Raw genomic sequence first — 21,603 nt, 5'->3', positions numbered from 1 at the left:
CGGGACCTGGACACCTGCTCCACTTTTGTCCCCAGCCTGAAGAGCTCCGTGTCGACACCAGAGAAACCTCGGCTGAGTGTGGAGAGCAGCCGGGGCAGGCAAACTTTCCTCAGTGGTGAGTTCATGGTCAGATTATGAATCCAACTCCCTGCATCTCATACATTTAGTCGGCCACGGGACTTTAGCTTAAGAATTTGCTTTAAAATAGATTTTTAAAGATTTAATATCTTATGTGTTCAGAAAAATAATCCACATAGTGCGTGTTTGCTCGGTAGACTACTGAAGAATTACCTGAGGAAGATGTGAGAAGATGTTAAGGAAAAGCTGTCATCAGTGCATTAAATCCAGCCACCTTGCCCAGCTTCAGTGTGACTTCCCACGTTTCCATTTGACAAGTTATTTTTGTGGACCTCTCGGTTTGTCCTCAGTTCCCTGCCGAGACGTCCACGGGCGGTCTGTGAGCCAGTCCTCCCACCCTGACTGCTGGAGCTCTGCGGGCAGCGTGCCCGCAGGCAGCTCGGCCTGTCCGGATCAGCTCAGCATGAAGCCCCGCAGCCCGACTCCGGACCTACACGGTGACACTGAGGGACTGCTGAACTGAGTCCAGCCTGCAGCTGTACAGTGGAAAATGGACACACACAACTACCTTCTTGGTGCAGCACATGTTTCTAATGCAGTGATGCAAAGGATACTTACATGAAGGCGTTTGTGGACTTGTGATCTGAGTGTTGGATTGTTTTCTAATGATGGCTGTGTAATAATGATACGTAAAAACCAGATGCATGGCCTGGTGTCATGGTGGAATCTGCATAATGAGTAATTTTACTTTTGGTACTTCAAGTTGATCATGACTAATAGCCTACTTTTGTAATTAACACAAGTGAAACTAGAATATATGCACAACTTCCCCTTGTAACAGAGTTTTTCCACACTGCTTTAATGTTACCAGTAAAGTTCTGACTTCTTCTTCCAGTGGTTGTAAAAAGAGATTGATCTTTGATTCAACTAGCTATGTTATTGGTAACAAATTAGGATAACCATCACTAATACATGTAAATTCAGGGTTTAGTTAACACACAATAGAGTACTTTATAAACCACTAATCAAGCAACTGTAAAGGTTTTATAAACAATCCGTTAATAAATTGTTCATAAAGCATTTCATCGTTTTTTACCAGTGTAAACTTAATGAACTAAATCAAATTTCCCTCCTCTGCCCCAATTAAAGCCTGTTCATAGTCCCTAAGAGCATTATTTAAAAAAAAAAAAAAAGTATTCAGTTTAAAGTATTTCAATATGATTTGCAGCAACAATGAACTCGTGTTAATTTTCTCCTGTTTGTTTCACACCTGTGATAGAAAAATGGGTCGTGAGTTTCAGGAGAGCAACGCTGTCATTTTAAATCCCTCTACTCTCGCGATAATACCATACTCTCGCGAGTACGCCGCGACTTAGCACGGGCGAGAGGGAGATGGAGAGAAATGAGGTCTGAAAAGGACCAAATGACCGTGGGCAAGGAGAAAAGCGTCGTCGAGATACAGTTTCGAGACCTCCCAAGAGAGCAGGAAAACACTCCCGGTAACCCCAAGCAGAAAGAAGAGAAAAAAGAGGTTTTCACCAAGGTGCGTAGCCGAGCGTTTAGCGATGTGTTGCATTGTTTACGCTGTGTGGAAAACAGACATGGAGGAGGCGAGCAGGAGGAGGAGGTGGGATCAGTTCAGCACCGCGGACAGCGACGAGGCGGAGGAAGGACTTTATTTACGCAGCTTCTTCCACCTGTCAGCTACACTTACGACCGCATATCAGATTAGGTTTCACCTTTTCGACATTTATATTTAGTGTTAGAAGAAATGTCATAAACAAAAGACCTCACACTGTGTCCGAACCATGTTCTTGCATCGTATGTGGTTTAAAGCACGCTCTCTCGACATGTCCAGCCCTGAAGCATTTCCCCAGCAGCTAAAGAGAGGCCAAGGTGACATATCTGAGCAATGCTGCAACTGACAATGATATTCAATATTTATTACACTATAAATCTGAATTATTGTTTAGTGTATAGCATATTTTTAATAAAAAGTATTGACACATGTTGGCTACATCTGCAGGCCGAAGTAATAGGAAACAGCCACGTCCCTTCATATTTTCCTTTAAGTATCTTTAATGTTAACAAAAAAATAAATAAATATATCATCTTGGTCAGGGAAGTGTAAGGAGTTAACATAGCACTCTTTAATATGTCTGTCTGTCAGATCTGGACTGGAAACAGCAACATCTCAAGAACAGAAGTTAAAAGCTGAACCATCCAACCAGCAAAAATGCAGATTAACGTGCCTTACCAACATGGCTCTTTCTGCTGAAGTGAAAAAACAATACATACGAGGGTTGATTGATAAGTTCATGGCCTAAGGTAGAAGGAGATGAGTTATACAGCTCTTGTTTCATTGATCCTGCAGTTCAACACTTAATTAAGTAGAAAGTAAATAACTTCTATGATATGCTCCACCAGCGGCGCTGGACCAAGTATGTAAATGTAGGAGGGGACTGTGTTGAAAAATAAATGTGTTAGGCTTTTGGAAATTGACTCCTTCTACATTAGGCCATGAACAATCAGCCCCTTGTATTCTACGTGTACCCTAAATGATATATAAATGATTGATTACAGGTGGTGCTTAGAAGGCTTCCACCTAGCCTGTCAAAGGACCAGCTGGAGGAACAACTCAGTCCACTGCCATCCTATGACTACTTTGAGTTCTTTCCAGCGGATCAAAGGTAATCATGATAACCCTTATAACCATTCAAGAAGATAACTTGTACTTATGATAGGAAACTTGTTTTTTCCCTTGCATGACATTGTTTATGACTTCTCCCTTTTTCTCTTTCTCTCTTTTACCACAGTCTCTATCCACACCTGTTCTCCAGAGCATACATCAACTTTAAAAACCCTGAAGACATCCTGCTGTTTAGGGACCGATTTGATGGTTACGTCTTCATCGACAACAAGGGTAATTCTTGATTTTGTTTAATCTCGGTGGCAGGCGATGAACGTGGGCAAACAGTGCGACCTATTCTGCCATATTAAAAGCAAACAAGAGCGTGTTTGTTTTGCAGATACACAGGCTGAATATTATGGACAGCAAGGTGGCTTTAGAGCTTTTGTTGCCACTGTTACTATCTGATAGCAGGTCTGTTAAATGATAAGCTGCCTTTTATTTCAATATTTACTCAGGCCAGGAGTATCCTGCAGTGGTAGAGTTCGCACCCTTCCAGAAAATCTCCAAGAAGAAGCTTAAAAAGAAAGATGCTAAAGCTGGGAGCATTGAAGAAGGTACTGAAATACCAAACTTGAGCCATCAATAGACTTCATATTTAGCTGGTTAATATATTCTTGTACATATAAGATTAGCAGAAAATCAATATTTGGCATTTATTGATAATCAAACATATGCTGCCTTTTTACATCTTGGCCCTGAAAATCCCTCAGACCCAGAATATAAGCGGTTCCTGGAGAATTACTCCTGTGATGAGGAGAAGTCTATGGCCAACCCTGAGACTCTTCTGGGAGAGATAGAGGCTAAAACCAGAGAGCTCATAGGTACAGTACTATTTGCACAGATTCTCATTTTATTAGTCTCAAGATTCAGCTGTATTTAAGTAGCAGCTACTCTCAACATCTGATTACTTCTCTCCCATTTTTTTGGTTTTAGCCAAACGGACAACACCGCTTTTGGAGTACATCAAAAATAAGAAAATTGAGAAACAGGTAAGATGCTTCATTGGCAAAAAAATACCCACAGATTTAAAAGATCTGATGAATCTTTTCTAACTTGTTACATCTTTCTTTACAGAGAATAAGAGAGGAGAAAAGAGAGGAGAGGAGAAGAAGAGAGCTTGAAAAGAAACGGCAGAGAGAAGAGGAGAAGAGGAAGCGACGAGAGGAAGAGAGGCGCAAACGAAAAGAGGCAGAGAAGCAGAAGAAATTATCTGATAAAGACATCAAAATTAAGGTAGTAGCTCATCACAAAAAAACAGTTCCACATTATCATGTCTAATCTTGTTCTTTGGACGGTGTATCATATAATTATGGAGTCTGTTGTGTCTTATCTGCAATTTTGTAGCTCCTGAAGAAGAGTGACAGGGATGATGACATGGATTCAGACAGAATTAAGGACAAAAGTGACATTGGGGAGACAGACAGAGGCAAATGGGAGAAAGCTGGAGGACAAATGAAGTCAAAGGACTCCAAAGAAAAGTAAGGATTGTGAAATGATTCACTGTGGATAGGCAGCTTTCTGTCAGAGGGGGCTTTTAGATGGCTGTGAAACAAAATGGTATACTTTACATTCAGGCATACTGAGGGAATACATACAAGTCTTTGGTCCCTTTGAATGTACAGTCTGTAAGAAAGGTGATTTGAGTCTCGTTCCCAGGTCGTCAAACACTGATGCTTTGGGTTGGATGCCGGCCCGACCTGAAAACCAAAAGCGTTAGTGCACAATATGACAACCTGGGAATGAGATCTTCTGCCAATGTGGCTTGCTTTGACCTTTTAACAAGCTCTCTATTTAACCTAACCCCCTTCTGTTTAATATTGGATTCTTTACACGACTGTAAAGAAGACTGTGGAGCATCTGCGATAAAATAGTGATATCTACATTTATAACTGCAGCTTGACATCATAAAGTAAAGTGAAAAACACACAATGTTTACGGAAGAGATCAGTAAAGCCTTCACTAGATATTTCCATACTGCCATGAGACATCAGTCCTGCATTTTTCAGTGTTAGCAGCTTTATTCCAAAAGGTTAGGGGTCCGGCAGTCAATGGGAGGGGTCTGTCCTGATTAATAGTAGGTGACATTTGCAGTGAACAGATACCACTTGTAAGTACGGGCTCCCAATCTACCAATCTGAAAATTTATTTAATTTAATTTAATGTATAATTGCTGATCTGTAAAGCATGAACAAGTCATATCCTAACCACTAATAAAATAATAAAAGGCCCAACTCTTGTTCTGAATGAAAAAGGGGGGAAGCACCAACAGCTAAATTCAAAACAAAGCATAAGTTGGAATTTGCTCACTCACTAAATAATTCAGGTCAGGTCTTTTATTAAATGTGCTAACATTAAATATGTTTTGTAAACACAGGGAAAACTGTTTACTGTATGTCTGTGTTATGATGTTTTTGATCTGCAATCTCCACTCTGACCACTAGAGGTCAGCCTGAGAGTGACAAGGAGCAGAGAGAGCAGCATGGCCGCAGACAGAGAGACAAAGAGCACCGTGGGAAAGATGAAGAGAGGAAACGGCAGCGAAACCACTATGAATTTGACAAGTTTATGCGCCGCAAAGATGAGACCAAATGGGGGAAAGGCTACTGTCAGGATCGAGCCAAGAAAGAGGGGCATCATCACGGATACTCCTACTGTCCTGACAGTGGAGACAAACTGGGCAAGGAAGACAGGGAGGACCTGGGTAACAGGAAGGAACGCCTCCGAAACAAGGTGAGCGAGAAGGTGAGCATGAGATGGGGGGCGGGTTGACAATTCATTGCTTTTTCTCTCATGATGTAGACGTGTAAGTGTGTTTCAAATTTTGGTTGGTGTCTGTTTTTTTTACAGGTGATTATCAGCTCAGAGAAATCAGGTTTCTTTTCTTTCAGAGTACTCATGTTGTGAAAATGAATTTTCTTCTCCTGACGTCTTAATGCCAACTTGGAGATAGCACTTCTGCATGTAGAATAGAATAGAATAGAATAGAATAGAATAGAATAGAATGGAATAGAATAGGGTATTTAACTTTAGCTAATTGACAAAAACATGCAAAGCAGGTGGATGTGAGGGCATAAATTGCTCCCTAAGATAACTGCATGTTTGTGTATCTGTGTTTGTCCTGTGAAAAAAACAATACTTTGATGTTAGTGGCGATGGCTCACAGAACATCAGGAGTTGGGTTCACATTTAAACACAAAGGATGTAGTTCATTAAGTTAACAAGGTCATCAGTATTCTACTATTCTATATTATTATTTATTAATCAGTAACAGGTGTTCAGTACTAGGGATGGGAATTGATAAGATTTTATTGATGCCAATGCCATTATCAATTCTGCTTATGGGTCCGATTCGCTTTTTGATTCCTGATCAATTTTTGTCAAGCTGGCTGTAGCCTGAGAGCGAGCTGTTGCAACAGTCTGTCGTCGTCTATACCAACAACAAGGTAACAAGGTAATTTGTTTGTCATTATACAACACAGGGTTGCATAACATCATTAAAGTTTATAGTTCTTTCATGCTCCACAAGCATTAAATATATATGCAATGATTTATATATTTACCAATACATATATATATAAACACATACACAAAAGCAATACATTACTTACTCATTAAAAGTATAGTAAAAAAAACAACAAAAGCAATCCTAATGTGATAACTGTGTCATAAGTTACAGGCTGCTGAGGTATTGACCTTATAAAAAGTGCTTTAGTAAAAGTAGCTCTAGTTTTATACTAAGCTGGATGTGACAGCTTGGACTAAACCAAATAAAATAAGACTATAATGTTGAAAAGTCTCTACTTTAACCGACTACATTGTCTCTTTGTTCAGACCTCAGTCATAGTAGAAATGGCTGACAGACCTAAAGGGAGTTTTTTATTAATTAGTTTTTTATTAATTTCCTGGGAGTGTCTCAGAGCTTCTCTGGACTTCATAACAGAGAGTTGGGTGTGGTGAAGACAGTAGGCGACCAGGGTGTTTTCTGCACCTGCAAGCCCAGTGCATGTTGGGATATACTTGAGGCCTGTGTGACTCATAAAAAGAATTAATATATACATTCAAATTGTGTGTGTCTCTCCCATGTCCCTGCTCTTATGTCTCCCTGCAGGACCGTCCAGCCATGCAGCTCTATCAGCCAGGCGCACGCAACAGGAAGCGCATGAGCTCCGCGGGCAAAGGCTACGACTGCATCCCTGTGGGCCACTCACCTGAACCCGGGACAGAGCACTGTTTTGAGGTCGTCACCATGGCAACGGGGCTGGAGAAGGGGTTTGAGAAAAGCAAAGATGAACTCTGAGCAGTCTGGACGATTGTAGACAGTACATATAAATTATTCGGCTTTTTAGCCTATGTTGATGGTGACAGGTTTGACTGGTTATCATTGAGATTTTAAAAATAACACACTCCATTGGGGGAGAAAGGCACTTCAGAAGCAGCAATCTTTTAGTAACTTTCATCTGCATTAGGTGTATTAAAATTCAGAGCTTTGAATGTTGGTCAAGGCCTTTGTTTTGCTGAAGCATGAACATTTTTAGCACGCACTAAACATTTAACTGTTTTACTGATTAGTATTTAAGAATCATCAGAGTATACCAAAAGGTTAAATGCTTGGAGTAGACCATGTGAAGAATATCGAGAACAGAGACAAACATTAGTTGTAACCTTCAGGATAGCACAACAGTTAACTCATTTTGTTTTTTACAGTAATTTGGTATATTACATGTACTGTTTGGTGCAAATGCATCGATTGATATTGCAATGAATTTTGCAGTTGCTTCCTGCTAGCTACTTTTCAGTTTCCTCAAAGCTTTTTCACACGAAGCAGTGCAGTGTCATTCCTTTTGGTCATCGTATGTCCCTGTTAGAGGCAGCTCACATTTGGTGTCCATCAATAACTTGCGAGTGGAACCTCGTCATCTAAAACCAATCTTGTTACTCAGCCTTTATAGACTCCACTGGACCTGGATGTTTTTAGAAATCCTATAAAGTTTTTATTAAAACAAAATATAAGGTAAGTCAAACTTACAAACGATGGATGTAGAAAATGTAATAAATTAAATCATGTGTGTATTTCTGTGTGTAAAGGTGTGCGAATGAGAAGGGATAAGAGATATTATTGATGAAGAGTCAACATGTTTTACCACTTTTCCCTATGTTCTATGTGTCTTATTACATGCAGTCCATCGTATTCTAGGTGTCATACAACAGAGACAATATTTTTTTGTGATCAAAGCTTTGTACATGATCACCCATGAGCCAAGAAGAACATACTCTCTACATTTCTATAAAGCATTTCCAAAAAGTAATATGTAAAGTTGAAAGATACAACACAGATAAATGGAATACATTTTCTATGCTGTGCGCATGGTTTTCTATTGATCCTGTCAACTAAATGTAATTGAGAAGACACAAATGTTGATGAAGTAATATAGTGTGTTTAACAAGCCTTATATTATTTTTGCACATGACCTAACATTTGTCTATCATACCTCTTTTATCATTTTTCTTCCTTTCAGTTGTGATAAAATAAAGCTCTTCAACCGTTATAACAGACTAAACTGTGTTTCAGTCATTGTGGAAGTTCTCTGACAGTTTGGGTGAGGCAGCCCTGCCCACAGTACATATATTCAACTGGCAGATATGAATCAATTACAGTTAGTAATGTATGGATGTGCAGCAGTATCACAGCATTAGTGGGCGTAGACATGCCTAGCTGTTTCATTAGTGATACTGGAGATAGATTTACCAAAGCTGACATAAAACGTAACCATTTTTCTTTCTAAATGTCAGTTGAGATCGTGGTCACATAAGGAAGATGGAATGTTGTAATTGCGGTTTGACACATTCTTTTACTCAATGTTCTCTATTGCCAGGATCACAATAATCTCACAGAAAGTGTCTGTCACACTGTCACCCAGATAAAGCAGAACTGTCATAATCAACAGGAAGCCAGCAGCATAAGAACACATCCCGTGGATCTTGTGAGTGATGAGTTTAAATCTGGTGCTCTCACTTCGCTTAAAAAACACTTTCGAACAGAACCTGTGGGTGTTTGTTTATAGAACAGTGGCTACCTACTGATACCTCAAACCCTTCTTGTGGTGCTTTAAGAAATATTTAAAGATACCCTCCACACATGTACTAAGGCATACAAAAACATTTCTAATGTCTGAAATGGTTTTTGCAGATATAAAGTGTAATTACCACATTGAAATCCTTTAAATGGCACCTACTCCTTCTACCTCATTAGAAACTCCAGAAAAATCAGAATCAGAATCAGAAATACTTAGATAAATAAAGTAAAATATATATTTTACTTCATTCATTTATTTATTTATTTATTCATTATACTTTATATATAATACATGAATATATTATATATTGTCATTTCACAAGTTTATCTGCTGGACACAAGATGTCTCCTACTTCACTGTAAAGTCCATCCTCAGTGTGTGTGCACTGGAGGCTTCAAGTCTCCACATCACACTTGAGTCTGCTGGATATTGATCCAGGCTTCCAAACTATTTGTGATGTCACAAATCATGCTTGTAGGCCCACCAACGTTATTGAGCACAGTGGAAATCTACACTTTCAGCAATGAATGTTGAAAACAGCCTTCTTGTGTCAAACATACAACATTCTACAGAGTGAAGCTGAAACATTCAACTGTAGGAAGAAGAAGAAAAACACATTTTTGACTGGAGGACACAGATCCGATATTATCTCAGCCCACATACAGAATAAGGATCATTTTTCTTCTCTATTTGCATACATTTCACAGGTATTTCTTTTTGACACCCACTTGTGTTTTTCCCTTTTCAATTACAGCAGTGATATGAACAACAATAAGTAAGAGTGAAAGTGACACCCTTTGATACGTTATGAACAAAGACTGTCAATAACAGAATGGTTTTGTCAGTTTCCTGTAAGCACTTTGTAGTGTGCAGTCCTCCCATGTGTACAGATAATTCACGAATTACATGGTGATGAACAAGTCAATCATGATAAGGAAATGTGTTTGTTCCCCATGCTGTTCTCTTGATGTATTTCTAAAGAGTCATTCTCCAAGACCGCCTCTAAAGCGTGGCTTTTACTACAGTTGGTAGGATGAAATATGTCACATGATCCATTTCCTCTCCCTCTCTATCTGTGGTACAGTGACAAGTTCAAACCCCCGTCACAATATCTACACCTCCATCTGCAACTGCCTACCTGCCTGCCACGTCTTGTCTGCCTGTTTCCATATAGGTGAGTGTTAAACTGACTTTTATCAGGGGAATCGTTCATTATATTTTCATGATTTTACATTTTTGAGATTGAAACCAAACTGCACCACGTGTCAGTTGTATTATACAGCATTTTTTCTTGTATTATTTCTGTGTACTTTTAAGTTCTCAGTAAAAGGACTCTGGTCAACATTTGCTATTTTTAGTAGGTTTTCAGTAAGTTAATAACATTTATTCAAAAGAGGATACAGCTGCATATGACATTGAAAGTGTAAATGTAAAATATATATATACACTTTCTATCATATCATACATATCATGTATATATATATATATATATATATATATATATATATATATATATATATATATATATATATATATATATATATATATATATATACATATATATATATAAACATATAATGCCACATCTTGGGTTTTTCATTATTGCAACACAGTGTGTGTTTCTCAGGTTGTTTCTCAGGTGTTACCACATTGTATAACTTTACAAAAAAGTTTTAAAAAATTACAACGGCTCAACAATGTGTTTCTGTTGATTACATCTCCGTTTGGTTTGTGGTAACCCCCCACCCACCCCCCACCACCCCCCACCACCATGTGCACCACATATGATAGAAAGTGTTTGTATTTCCTGCCCTTACTGTGGTGTTAACTACCTAATATTCGATTTTGTCTCACCTTCTTCTTTAAGCCTGTTATAACATAATGGCTGAGAGTTGTGATACTACCCCCTAAACATTTTTGCATGTGTCAATTGTGAGCTCCCCAGTGGCAGTTGGCACGCTTCACCACAAATCAAGCATGTCCTTTTCCTGTGCGAAAACTCCACCCAGCACATGTGCTACTCGCACGCTAACAACAACACGGTCTAGATATGAATGCTACTGTATCTGTTTCACACCTTGAGATCAATCAGTTTTGCACCCAAAGAGGAGAAATTACACCTAGTGGCATGCATCACTTTGCTCATCATATTGCTTTTTTTCCCATAAGTATTTTCTGAGAAAAAGAAGCTCTACCACATCCTCACAAGTCTTTGTCAAACTCTGGCACACAGGTGGTGAGAGGCCATTCTGATCTGATCATGACGGGGAATTCCAGCATCCCCAAACTAGACAACGCCACCCTGTCCCTGTTTAAGAATACAAACACCAGTGTTGCCATCTCTGTCATCTACATGTTCGTCACTGCCATCAACCTGGTAGGAAATGGCCTCTCCATGTGGATCCTCATCTTCCGTACCTCCCCCAAGTCTGCCTCCATCATCTTCATGATTAATCTCACGTTCACCGACTTGGCCCTTGGCATTGCCCTGCCCTTTCAGATTGCCTACCAGCTCCAAGGGTATGACTGGAGACTGGGACCCAAGATGTGCAGGTATTCCTTATGATTGCAGTGCATTGTTAAAGTATTGATACGGAGAAATCCACATACATTTGAAAGGACATTCTTCAACTTGTTTACCTTGTGATTGTCAGGCAAAACATTATTTTCACAGATACTCAGTGGACGTCCACAGTCCATCAGTTAGAATATTTTGACATTTTGATAAATACACTTTGCTTTCTTGCAGAGAGTTAGATGAGAAGTTTAATACCTCTCTTATCATATCTGTTTGTTCATTACGAAGTGACAGCCGGCAGCCATTAAGCTTAGCTTATCTTAGCATGGCATAGAGATTCTAAACAGGGGGAAACAGCTAGCCTTGCTCTATCCAAAAGTTACAAAATCTGCCAATTAGCACCTTTAAAGCCCACTAATTAATCTGTACAAAAACTTTAGATTAATAGTGGCAACAAAGATGGGCTGCTTAAGGGTTATGTGTCTTACTTGAGTTGCAGATTCTCCACTGGTTGGCTGCTAACCTCACGGTGGCAACAAATAATTCACTGCCCTTGGCAAATGAAAAGTTTGTTACGTAACCCCCCATAAAACCAGCGATGGTCCTTTTTACACTTTGGTTTTTGTCTCCATCAATAGTTCCCTGACCCTCATCTTCTACACCAATATGTACTGCTCCATCCTGACCATGATGGCCATCGGAATTGACCGCTACCTTGGCATCGTCAGGCCCATGCTGTTCAGGCAGATCAGGAAGAAGAAGTCCATCGCAGTCATAAGCTGCATCCTCATGTGGGGTTTGGTCCTGTGCGTTCTGTACCCACTGATGACCACAGACCTGACCTTTGAGTTCCCTGAACTCGAGATTACCACATGCTTTGACATGCTGAAGAAAGACATGCTCCCATCCACGGCAGCCTGGGCAGCCTTTCTCTTCAGCATGGTGTTCATCCTCTTCCTCTTCCCTTTCTGTGTCACGACATTCTGCTATGTCAGTGTGATCCGCAAACTGGCCAAAGATTTCAAGACAACCCAGAAAGACAGAGCAATACGTCTGGCTGTCATTGTTCTCCTAGTCTTCACTCTTTGCTTTGCCCCCAACAACATCCTCCTGTTGACTCACTCAGTGCTGAGACTCTTCTATAAGAAGTCCATTTACATGGCCTACAAACTGTCTCTCTGTTTCAGCTGCCTGAATAGCTGCATCGATCCATTCATTTACTACTTTGGTTCCAAGGATTTCAGACAAAAGCTGAGGCAGATGGTGAATCTGCATAGCCTGAGTAGTGGGGACTCAATGAAGATGGAGCATAAAGAGAGTGTGTACTCGGCACATTGCACTTTCGAAGGTCAAGAGAGACAACACAGCAAGGTGTATTTGATGCCAGGCACATCACAGCATAGAGAGAAAGAATGAGAGAAATTGAGGAAGTAAAAATAGACATGTGGGAAAGGAAGCGATTGATAGTGTAAGAGTGAGTGACATGGGCTGGCCTTGTGTGCGTCAAACTCTTTCATCACCTTTTCCTGGGTCAGATTTCAGAACCATTTTACTTCTTATTTTTATGTGCACCGAGCTGATGAACATGGATGGCAGATGAATGTCTTTGCTAACTTAGTCATTATTCCTGCATTACCCTACGTGTTATTTCATGGAATGAAAAAAAAAACCCATTAATTTTGTATTTTAATATCTGCCATGAGTATCAAAATATAACAAAAGATGTAGCATGCACAAGTGTCAATAAAATGTGAATTAAACATGTATTTTATGAAGGCCTTCTCTGCCTGAACATAGCTGACTTTGTAACATTTATAACATATTCTCTGTTCATGTTTCTGTACATTGTTGTCCTGTTTTTAACTATGAATTGATATAGTTGACCTTGTGACCTTTTTAACTTATGAAACTTTCAATCTCCTCCTATTGTTATTTTTGTTTTCTCTGTTTTCTTTGTCTACAAAATAAATGTTTATTCATTGTATTAATATTAATATTGTTATTATTATTATTATTGTTATTATTGTCGTCATCATCATCATCCTCACTATTATTATTATTATTATTATTATTATTATAGTACTAGTAGTAGTTGTTGCACATTGAAACTTGCATACGTCTCTCATGTGGCGCCGCCCACGTAGTGAAACGTCATCACGTAAGCGTCGTCACGTTGGTTGTCCTAGCAAGCAGCCATCACTGCCAGTTTCCCTACTTGAGCAGGTAAGTCATATACTGACGTTATATATCTTGTATAAAGTAATGCTCAGACACCGAAACGTGCTTTTTAAATGACTGTGTATATTCAACCGTGTCCATTTTGGGGGGATGAACTCGCGAACTAAACATTACAGTACGTGTCGTTCACTTGCAGTCGAAGGAGCTTTTTCTTGAAGTAACGTTAAAGAAACTAGAATCAACAAAACAACCTATATTAGCTGATAGATAACAGAAAGTTAACATAGTCAGGATAGCAGAGTGGTGAACCATCTATGTCGCATGTTCTATCATAAGGTTATAACCTACGCTGGTTAACTTTTGACTCTTGCTTCAGAGAAGCCACATATTGATTGTGTAGGCACAGTAAATATGCTACACTAGCATAAAACAGTTATTCAGGAAAGCTGTGACTTAAAGAAATGGCTTCCTTCATGCATGAAGTTACTCACAGTGAGTGGAAATACTGACAGCTGCTCATTCACTGTATTTTTTAATGCATTATTCAGTAATGTATGTATGAGACGTATTGGACTAGGGCTGCAACTCACTACTTTAATGATTAACTGTTTAGCTTACGTCAGTTGACCCATTAAACGGTCAGCTAATTGTTTTAGCTCTTTATGTACCTGTCCTCACTGACAGTGTATGAACAGCTGCAGTCATCTGACTCCGTGTTGCTGCAACCTTTACATAAAGTGGGACACATCTGTAATGTTTAACTCTGTTCATCACTTTAGGGGCAGTTCGATGAGAAGGCCGCCATGGTGCTGAACCCGGTCATTTCCAAGCTTGCGGGTAAACTGGTCGTGCTGGCAAGTGCTTCTCCAAGGAGACTGGAGATCCTCCGCAATGCAGTATGTTTGCTATAGTTAAACTCATTGGAACTGAATATATATCACGACAGCTGCACATTTTGTTTGATTGTGAACTCATACAATTGTACTTTTTGAGCTGGAACAAGATTTCTCTTTTCAGGTCTATGACTCTGCTGTCAGGACTAATCATGACTCCAGCAGTTAGAGAGTTAACAAGCTTTCATGTGAACGTATGCATCAACTGTACAAAAAACCAAACAAAGTTATTGACTTATATATACAAAATATTAGTAAATCCAACAAATTTAGGTGTAACTGTAAATGTTTCATGATCCAATCAGTATATCAGTCAAGCTCAACAAAGCTGAAAAACTTTGGGCTGAATGGATAATACATGACACACGCTTGTCACATCTCTAACTTTGCCTTATCTGATGATTATGGTGTCAATGACAATCCGCATAATGATAATGAGTATTTTATTTATGATTGAACTGATAAATCAGACGGGCTGATACATTATCCAACACCAGCTTATTGCAGATACGTAAATCTGTAACAAGAATACGTGTTGTAGGTAATTCAGAAACAGTGCTGCCATCCACCAGAGAGTACTATATTATATGTATTATATAAGTTTGTAATTCAACTGTGAAATATTCCACTCAAGTACATATTTTGGTCACGGTCCTTTAGAAAACGTTTGTTTATATTATGCACTCGTGTAAAATGATTCAAATGTTGATATCAACTTCAAAAATGTTGAATGGTTTGGACTATAATTTTGCTAACTATAATCTCCCCTATACATTTCAGGGCTTAAGGTTTGAGGTGGTACCATCCTGGTTCAAAGAAACTCTTGACAAGGGGCTTTTCAAAGCACCTCATGAGTATGCTGTTGAGACAGCCAAACAGAAGGCCCTGGAGGTGGCCAGGAGGATGCTTTTTGTGAGTTAAGCTCCTTTCTGTATGACAGTAAACAGTAAATATTATCTTGTTCAGTTACATGTTGATAATTTATTGTGTATTAATTTGCTTTAGAAACACTTGAAGACTCCAAACATGGTAATCGGAGCAGACACAATTGTGGTAAGAGTAAGAAGAGATTACAGTTTTGTATATGCTTACTCTGCAATAAAAGTTGCATGATGTATATTGTTTAATCTGCCCATTGTTTTTAATTTCCACAGACTGTAGATGGCATGATTCTGGAGAAGCCAGTGGACAAACATGATGCCTACAGGATGCTGTCAAAGTCAGTGTCACGTCATACATCCTGTCTGAGTTAACATTGCGACAGGAAATGGACAATATCTTGTTTACAAGTTCTCTCTTTTTGGTTTTTCTCTTCCAGATTGAGTGGCAAAGAGCACAGCGTCTTCACTGGTGTAGCTGTAGTCCTCTGCCACGAGAAAGAAAGTAAGTCACAACTAAATAATAATTGTTTTCTGTAGATATGTGTTGAAGAAAACACGTGTTAGAAAAGTTCAGCCCTTTGTGGCTTCTTTTGTTTTTCTAAAATGTCCAGGAAGAATATCTGTATGGAAAAGCTAATAATGAAAGATTTCATACCAGTTTCCTAAAAGTACTGTTCACGAGAGGGCTTTACTGGCCAAATGTGATTCATTTATTAACCTCCCTGCCCCCCAGATGAAGAAGTGGACTACCAGTCATTTGAATTCTACGAAGAAACAAAGGTCAAGTTTGCTGATCTCTCAGAAAGTATGCTATGGGAGTACATCAATAGTGGTGAACCCATGTGAGTATGAACATTTGAACTTCCACACATGTAAAAGCTATTGATTTGCCCTGGTGAAGTAACCGAACCAAGCATTTGATCAGTGGAGGTCATTAAGTGAATGCAAGCCTCATGAACCTTTCGCTTTTTTGGACTTTGATGCCTGAGCTTTTTTTTTTTTCCTGCTGTGTTTGCCTTGTCCTATTTGATAGAGATGTGTCAGCAAGAAATACAATCTCGACTTGGGTCAGAGAGAATGTATCTTTTGACTTATGTATCTTTGATTAAAACTTAATTTGAAGAAGTACTACTACACGTACAACCCCGCTGTGTTTCTGTATTGCTCAGTGTATATGTTATGGTTTAAGAGGCCATATCATGCTCATTTTCAGGTTCATACTTTAATTTGAGGTGTCTAAAATAAGAGTTTTACATGCTTTATTTGTTCAAAAAACACATTCTCATAGTGTACATTGCTGCAGCCCCCCTTCTAAAAAGCCTAATTACTGTCACTTCTGACAGTTTTTTTGTTCCCTGGGAATCACTAGAATCAACTAGAACTTCTACCGTGAATATCACCACAGTAAACACTTCTAAACGTAAAACCTTACCACCCCACATGTTTGAGCAGGAGTCTGATCCATATAAGCCTCAGCCTCACTGTCGAGTGTTCATTAATGTCACAGCTTTATAATATGAGCAAGCTAGCTGCTGGGAGTTAACTTAAGTTACCAAGCAAATTAATTCATCCAGCACCCTTTTTATATCTACATGCAGCAGCCAACAACACGCATTCACACTCACCAGCAGGCTTATGTATAACAATGAAGCTAACGTGCTGCAGTAGCGTTATAAACTTCGACAAAAAACAACATGAAAAAACAGTTACCAGCATATAACCTACCTCTCGTTATTTAGTTGGCTTCAGATGAGTTTTGATGTTCACATAGTTTGGCTTCATTGTTCCTCAATATTACAGCACGAGTCCAACATCACCCCAGGATGTGGTAAGAGATGTCACAATGGATGTGCAAGATGCTAACACCAAGTTTAACAGGCTAATCTACAAAGTAAATGGTAAAACAAGATAAAACAAATCATTTGTTCGTATCGTTTCAATCCGTCCTTGAGCTTGTATAGTTACCGGCCCTTGTCGATAATGCAGTCTGGAGTTAAATGCACACATTTGTTGCGGGGACATTTCTGCAACTTTTAGATCTAAAAATAAAGTTAATCCACTGAGCCTTGAAATCCTCATGGTAGGATCAGATGAAGACTTTTGTGTTGGTTTTTGCAACCAACAACAGAAAAGTTGCTGTGCTTTGCTGTGTTACATAGTGACAAGTAACTGAAGAAAAGGCTTGACCAAAAAAGAAGGCATTTCCCTTTGCGTGGACTTTGTGCTTTGAAACTTGGCGTACACACGCACCAAAAAGTTATATGAAAAACTAAAGGACAGGGGAAAAACCCAAAAGTGTAACATGGCCTCCCTCAATGAGATATTTGTATCTGTTTGTGTCAGGGACAAGGCTGGCGGCTATGGTATTCAGGCTCTCGGTGGCATGCTGGTGGAATACGTCCATGGAGACTTCCTCAACGTTGTGGGCTTCCCCCTTAACCACTTCTGCAAACAGCTGGACCTTATTTACAACCGCTGCACTTCCTCCTCGGACGAAGAAAGTTTGTCTGTCTGCCTGAGCCAGAACAGCAGTCACACTCCCACAATACTCACTCAGCCCCCACCTAACCTGTCGACCCAGTCTAGCCACAGTCCCACCTCTTCAGCCAAACACAACCTCTCCTACGGCCCCGGACCAAACGGCCCATCTGCCAGTCAAACACACCATACCCAGAACAGCCCTACAGCCAGTCCTGGCCATAAGGTTAGTTTTTCTCACCCTGCTAGCACAATCCCCCTTTTGTCGTGATTCATTAATAAAAGTTTCCCCTTGTAGGTGAAAAGGAATGGCAGCGAAAGTGAAGTGAGTCAGAGTTCCTGGATGTTGGTCAACAGCTTGTCGAAACATACAGACACGAGAGAGGCCCAAGACTCTGAGAATACAACATTGCCACTGATGACCAGCGGGGGGCAGGTGATTGAGCTCAATGTGACAGAGCATGAGGACAGTGAGCCGAAAAAAGAGGACTTGCAGCGAATCACTGAGCTGATGGATGGATTCAAAGCCTCAAAGGTAATTAGAGATAAACTATGCATTGTATTGTTAAAGCTCTTTGGGATATCATATTGAAATTTAACCTTTAATGAATTTCTGAACTTTTGGGTAATTCACTTAAAGGTTGGGTGAGCGATTAGTTGATTATTAGTTCTCATTCCCAGGTTATCAATTACCAACGTTTTGGGTTGTTACTGTTGTTGTGGCTCGGACTGAGCCACCAACCCAAAACGTCTGAATATGAAGACTTGGAAATGAGACTCAACAATAAACTATCTTTCTCTAGTATGGCTCACCCAAACTTTTAATCACTTTCTTGCTGAGCGTTAGATTAGAAAATTGATACCACTCACATATACAGTAAGTACATTTAATATGAAGCTACAGCCAGGTGTCGTCAGCCTAGAAACAGCTACCCTGGCTCTTTCCAAAGTTAAATAAATCACCTCTTAAGATCACTAATTAACATTTAGGTTTTGTGTCAAAATGACAAGTTGTGGTTTTACGGGGGGTTTATGGGTTAGGGTTAGGACCAAAAGAAGCAAAAAAATGTGGTAATTTTTGAGCTGCTGGTTCATATTGAACTAACTCTAAAAATTAAAAAAAATATTCCTTAAAGACTTAAAAAAATAATCTATTCTGTTCAGTAATGCACCGGATAGAGTACTGGTATGGAACTACACACAGAGAAATTAAGATTTTTTATTTAATTACATTTTTTATTTAATTTTATTGCTTCTGTGTCCATTTTTCCTTTCCCAAAATGTTTCAGGCACTCTTTACCTCCTCCAAGATGGGTGTGTTTGACCTGCTACAGAGCCAACCAGGGCTGGATGCAGCACAGGTGGCCCAGGAGATCAAAGCCTCTGTGAAGGGGACTGAATGCCTGCTGGAAGCCTGTGTATCTCTGGGACTGTTGAAGAGCAAAGGAAGAAGTTAGCCAGAATTCCTCTATTTCCATTATACTTTTTCATACCATTAAGAGGTAGAATTTATAACTTAGTTTAAAATGAACCTAACTCATGTTTCATGATGTGTCTGCTCCCAGCATGCCAGAACCCAGTGTACGAGAACACACATCTGGCCACGCGTTTTCTTCTATCAGATGCTCCTCTCTCTCTGCAAGGCTACATCCAGCATTGCAACGACACAGTGTGGCCTCTTTTCTCCCACCTGGAGAGTGCTGTGCAGGATGGAACCAACCAGCGCGAGAAGGTCTTTGGCAAGAAATCTCAAGATGTGTTTCAGGTGATTATCAGCCTCAGATGGATAAAAGGTGGGGGAAAAAACATTTTGAAAAATGTTACAGTTCCTTTTCTTTGTTCCTTTCTGTCATTTGTTTATTTTTAAAGGATACTTACTACAACAGTAAAGAAGTCAAACTGAGATTCATGAATGCCATGCACAGTATCGCTAAGGTCACAGGGAAGGCTGTAGCAACAGCCTTTGACCTCTCCAGATTTAAAACTGCCTGCGATGTTGGAGGTAAGGAGAGAACTAAAAGGTGTAAAATTGTGTTCTTGACTAATAAACTATTTTTTACATATCATCTTTTTATTTTTTTTCCCAGGATGCACTGGTGCCATGGCCTATGAGTTTACTAAAGCCCATCCTAAGCTGTCTGTTACAGTGTTTGACTTGCCAGCTGTTGTTGAGATGAGTGAACATTTTCATCCTCTGCGCAGAGACAACAGGGTATCATTCGTAGCAGGTCAGTTTGTTTATCTGCATCAAAATACAATCTTGACTGTCGATGTTTAATGACAAAGGTGGAAAATGCAGATACATTTGTGACCACCACTCATGGCTCTGTCCTATCGTTATGAACAGGGGACTTTTTTAAAGATGAGTTGCCCAAAGCAGACTTGTACATCCTGGCAAGAATTCTGCATGACTGGCCTGATGAGAAAGTGCATCTTCTGCTGAGTAAAATCGCGGATGCATGCACACCAGGTAAATTCTTGAAGCTATCTCAGCCTTGTTGTTTTTATTACATGTTTTTTTACTAAATAATGCTAAGGTATTTCAAGTATAAACTTCAATTCTGCAGCTTTTTATTTATACAGGCAAACTGTAGCAACTGATTGCTCCGATTAGTAACCAACTTTGGGGACAATCATGTGTAAAATCTGCCACCCTTTGTCTAGTTACAATGAAAATCTGCTGCTCTTGGCCTAAGTGAAAACTGCTTCTGTAACCCGTTATCGTCAGTGTTCAGCTGATGGAAAAGATAAAAATGATAACGCTGTTGTGACATAGAAAACAGTTTCTAAGAACTTCAAAGCCAAACCAAAATACCAGCTTGATGGTATATTTGTTTGTCCTTGCTCTTCTTGACCTATTCTTTGCCGAGAGCAAAGCAATGCAAGGGGACAAACCCACCACTATTCTTCCGGTAAAGTTGTACATCTGCATAAACATCATGCACTTGCACCATTGTGCCAGGCTGTGGAGTCCTGCTCAGTGAGATCTTCCTGGATGAAGAGAGAAGGGGCCCGAGTCGTGGGCTGCTCCAGGCCCTTAGCATGAGCGAAGGGAAACAGAGGAGCGCCACAGAATACAGTCAGCTTTTGAAGAGTCATGGCTTCATAACAGCACATGTCAGACATACAGCCAACCTCCTGGACGCTATGCTCTGCATCAAAGCATGACTGACAACGCCCTCAACAATGCTACATAGAAGGTCTTGTGATATACTGTATACTGCAGGTAACCTTTCCTTTCCTACACACTAAGGTTTTAAACAATATCTTTTGTTGGGCCCTAGGATGTGCAGTGCTCATAGCTGAGACCATGTTGGATGGACAGACACCCTACTCTGCTCTGCAATCTCTGAACATGCTTGCCCAGACTGATGGGACTGAGAGGACAGAGAGCCAGTATGCAGACTTGCTGAGCAAACATGGATTTCGGGAGACGCGTGTGGTTCACACTTGGAACTTCCTTGATGCCTTTATTGCCATTAAAATGTAACTTGTCAATCATGCACATGAATCCTCATGTTTTTCATTCTTTATGACAGATGGTATTTGTTCCGATTTTGGCCTTTTGAGCAGGCTCAGGATCAGATTATTACTACAGTTTCATCAGGTGTGAGCTGCAAGTGAAGCTGGAGCTCATTTGAACTATTTTATGTCATGCAAGTGGAAAACGCATTTTTTCCAACATGCTGCAGGAATGATGCACACCTGGTGTTGCACGCAAATGTGCACAGTAGGTCAACAGTGTAACAGTGGCACAAATAGCGTTCAACCATTTTGATTGTTCTGTTGTGTGAAGCAGTGAGAAAGCCTG

The 21,603-nt window shown here is 39.9% G+C and overlaps 3 protein-coding genes across 5 annotated transcripts; all 3 read left to right on the top strand.

Annotated features, from left to right (window-relative positions):
• The first annotated feature begins 1,480 nt into the window (after nt 1–1,480).
• On the top strand, nt 1,481–8,248 carry upf3a (UPF3A regulator of nonsense mediated mRNA decay). Of its 2 annotated transcripts, none has more exons than XM_073473890.1 (10): nt 1,481–1,621; nt 2,662–2,768; nt 2,895–3,001; nt 3,226–3,324; nt 3,481–3,591; nt 3,704–3,759; nt 3,845–4,003; nt 4,115–4,248; nt 5,212–5,500; nt 6,879–8,248. In XM_073473890.1, exons 1-10 carry the CDS (start codon nt 1,481–1,483, stop codon nt 7,065–7,067), a joined length of 1,392 nt encoding a protein of 463 aa, XP_073329991.1. In that variant the 3' UTR covers nt 7,068–8,248. The 2 variants fall into 2 exon arrangements, with proteins under 2 accessions (XP_073329991.1, XP_073329990.1); XM_073473889.1 differs by having other exon boundaries at nt 5,212–5,512.
• Nucleotides 8,249–9,934: 1,686 nt separating this feature from the next.
• p2ry8 (P2Y receptor family member 8) lies at nt 9,935–13,356 on the top strand. The gene is made up of 3 exons (XM_073473901.1): nt 9,935–10,018; nt 11,078–11,397; nt 12,001–13,356. Exons 2-3 carry the CDS (start codon nt 11,105–11,107, stop codon nt 12,776–12,778), a joined length of 1,071 nt encoding a protein of 356 aa, XP_073330002.1. The 5' UTR covers nt 9,935–10,018; nt 11,078–11,104; the 3' UTR covers nt 12,779–13,356.
• Nucleotides 13,357–13,535: 179 nt separating this feature from the next.
• On the top strand, nt 13,536–21,295 carry asmtl (acetylserotonin O-methyltransferase-like). Of its 2 annotated transcripts, XM_073473329.1 has the most exons (16): nt 13,536–13,585; nt 14,320–14,436; nt 15,214–15,345; nt 15,439–15,486; nt 15,588–15,652; nt 15,752–15,816; nt 16,048–16,156; nt 17,658–18,018; nt 18,091–18,327; nt 19,082–19,244; nt 19,358–19,557; nt 19,662–19,794; nt 19,880–20,020; nt 20,140–20,262; nt 20,755–20,992; nt 21,077–21,295. In XM_073473329.1, exons 2-15 carry the CDS (start codon nt 14,344–14,346, stop codon nt 20,958–20,960), a joined length of 2,076 nt encoding a protein of 691 aa, XP_073329430.1. In that variant the 5' UTR covers nt 13,536–13,585; nt 14,320–14,343; the 3' UTR covers nt 20,961–20,992; nt 21,077–21,295. The 2 variants fall into 2 exon arrangements, with proteins under 2 accessions (XP_073329430.1, XP_073329429.1); XM_073473328.1 differs by lacking the exons at nt 13,536–13,585; nt 20,755–20,992.
• Nucleotides 21,296–21,603: the final 308 nt, after the last annotated feature.

The sequence above is a fragment of the Pagrus major genome, chromosome 9 (genome assembly GCF_040436345.1).
Source record: "Pagrus major chromosome 9, Pma_NU_1.0".
In the NCBI taxonomy this organism is placed as follows: Eukaryota; Metazoa; Chordata; class Actinopteri; order Spariformes; family Sparidae; genus Pagrus; species Pagrus major.
Note: the sequence above shows the minus strand (reverse complement) of the source record. Positions and strands in the feature narration are given on the sequence as shown.

What these genes read in the sequence shown, in the direction of transcription:
- p2ry8 (XM_073473901.1), top strand. Translation starts at nt 11,105, where the DNA reads ATGACGGGGAATTCCAGCATCCCCAAACTAGACAACGCCACCCTGTCC. An exon ending in CTGGGACCCAAGATGTGCAG is followed by an intron (nt 11,398 to 12,000) that starts GTATTCCTTATG and finishes CTCCATCAATAG; the next exon opens with TTCCCTGACCCTCATCTTCT.
- upf3a (XM_073473889.1), top strand. Translation starts at nt 1,481, where the DNA reads ATGAGGTCTGAAAAGGACCAAATGACCGTGGGCAAGGAGAAAAGCGTC. An exon ending in AAAAAGAGGTTTTCACCAAG is followed by an intron (nt 1,622 to 2,661) that starts GTGCGTAGCCGA and finishes GATTGATTACAG; the next exon opens with GTGGTGCTTAGAAGGCTTCC. An exon ending in CGTCTTCATCGACAACAAGG is followed by an intron (nt 3,002 to 3,225) that starts GTAATTCTTGAT and finishes ATATTTACTCAG; the next exon opens with GCCAGGAGTATCCTGCAGTG.
- asmtl (XM_073473329.1), top strand. Translation starts at nt 14,344, where the DNA reads ATGGTGCTGAACCCGGTCATTTCCAAGCTTGCGGGTAAACTGGTCGTG. An exon ending in TGGCCAGGAGGATGCTTTTT is followed by an intron (nt 15,346 to 15,438) that starts GTGAGTTAAGCT and finishes AATTTGCTTTAG; the next exon opens with AAACACTTGAAGACTCCAAA. An exon ending in CCTCTGCCACGAGAAAGAAA is followed by an intron (nt 15,817 to 16,047) that starts GTAAGTCACAAC and finishes CCTGCCCCCCAG; the next exon opens with ATGAAGAAGTGGACTACCAG.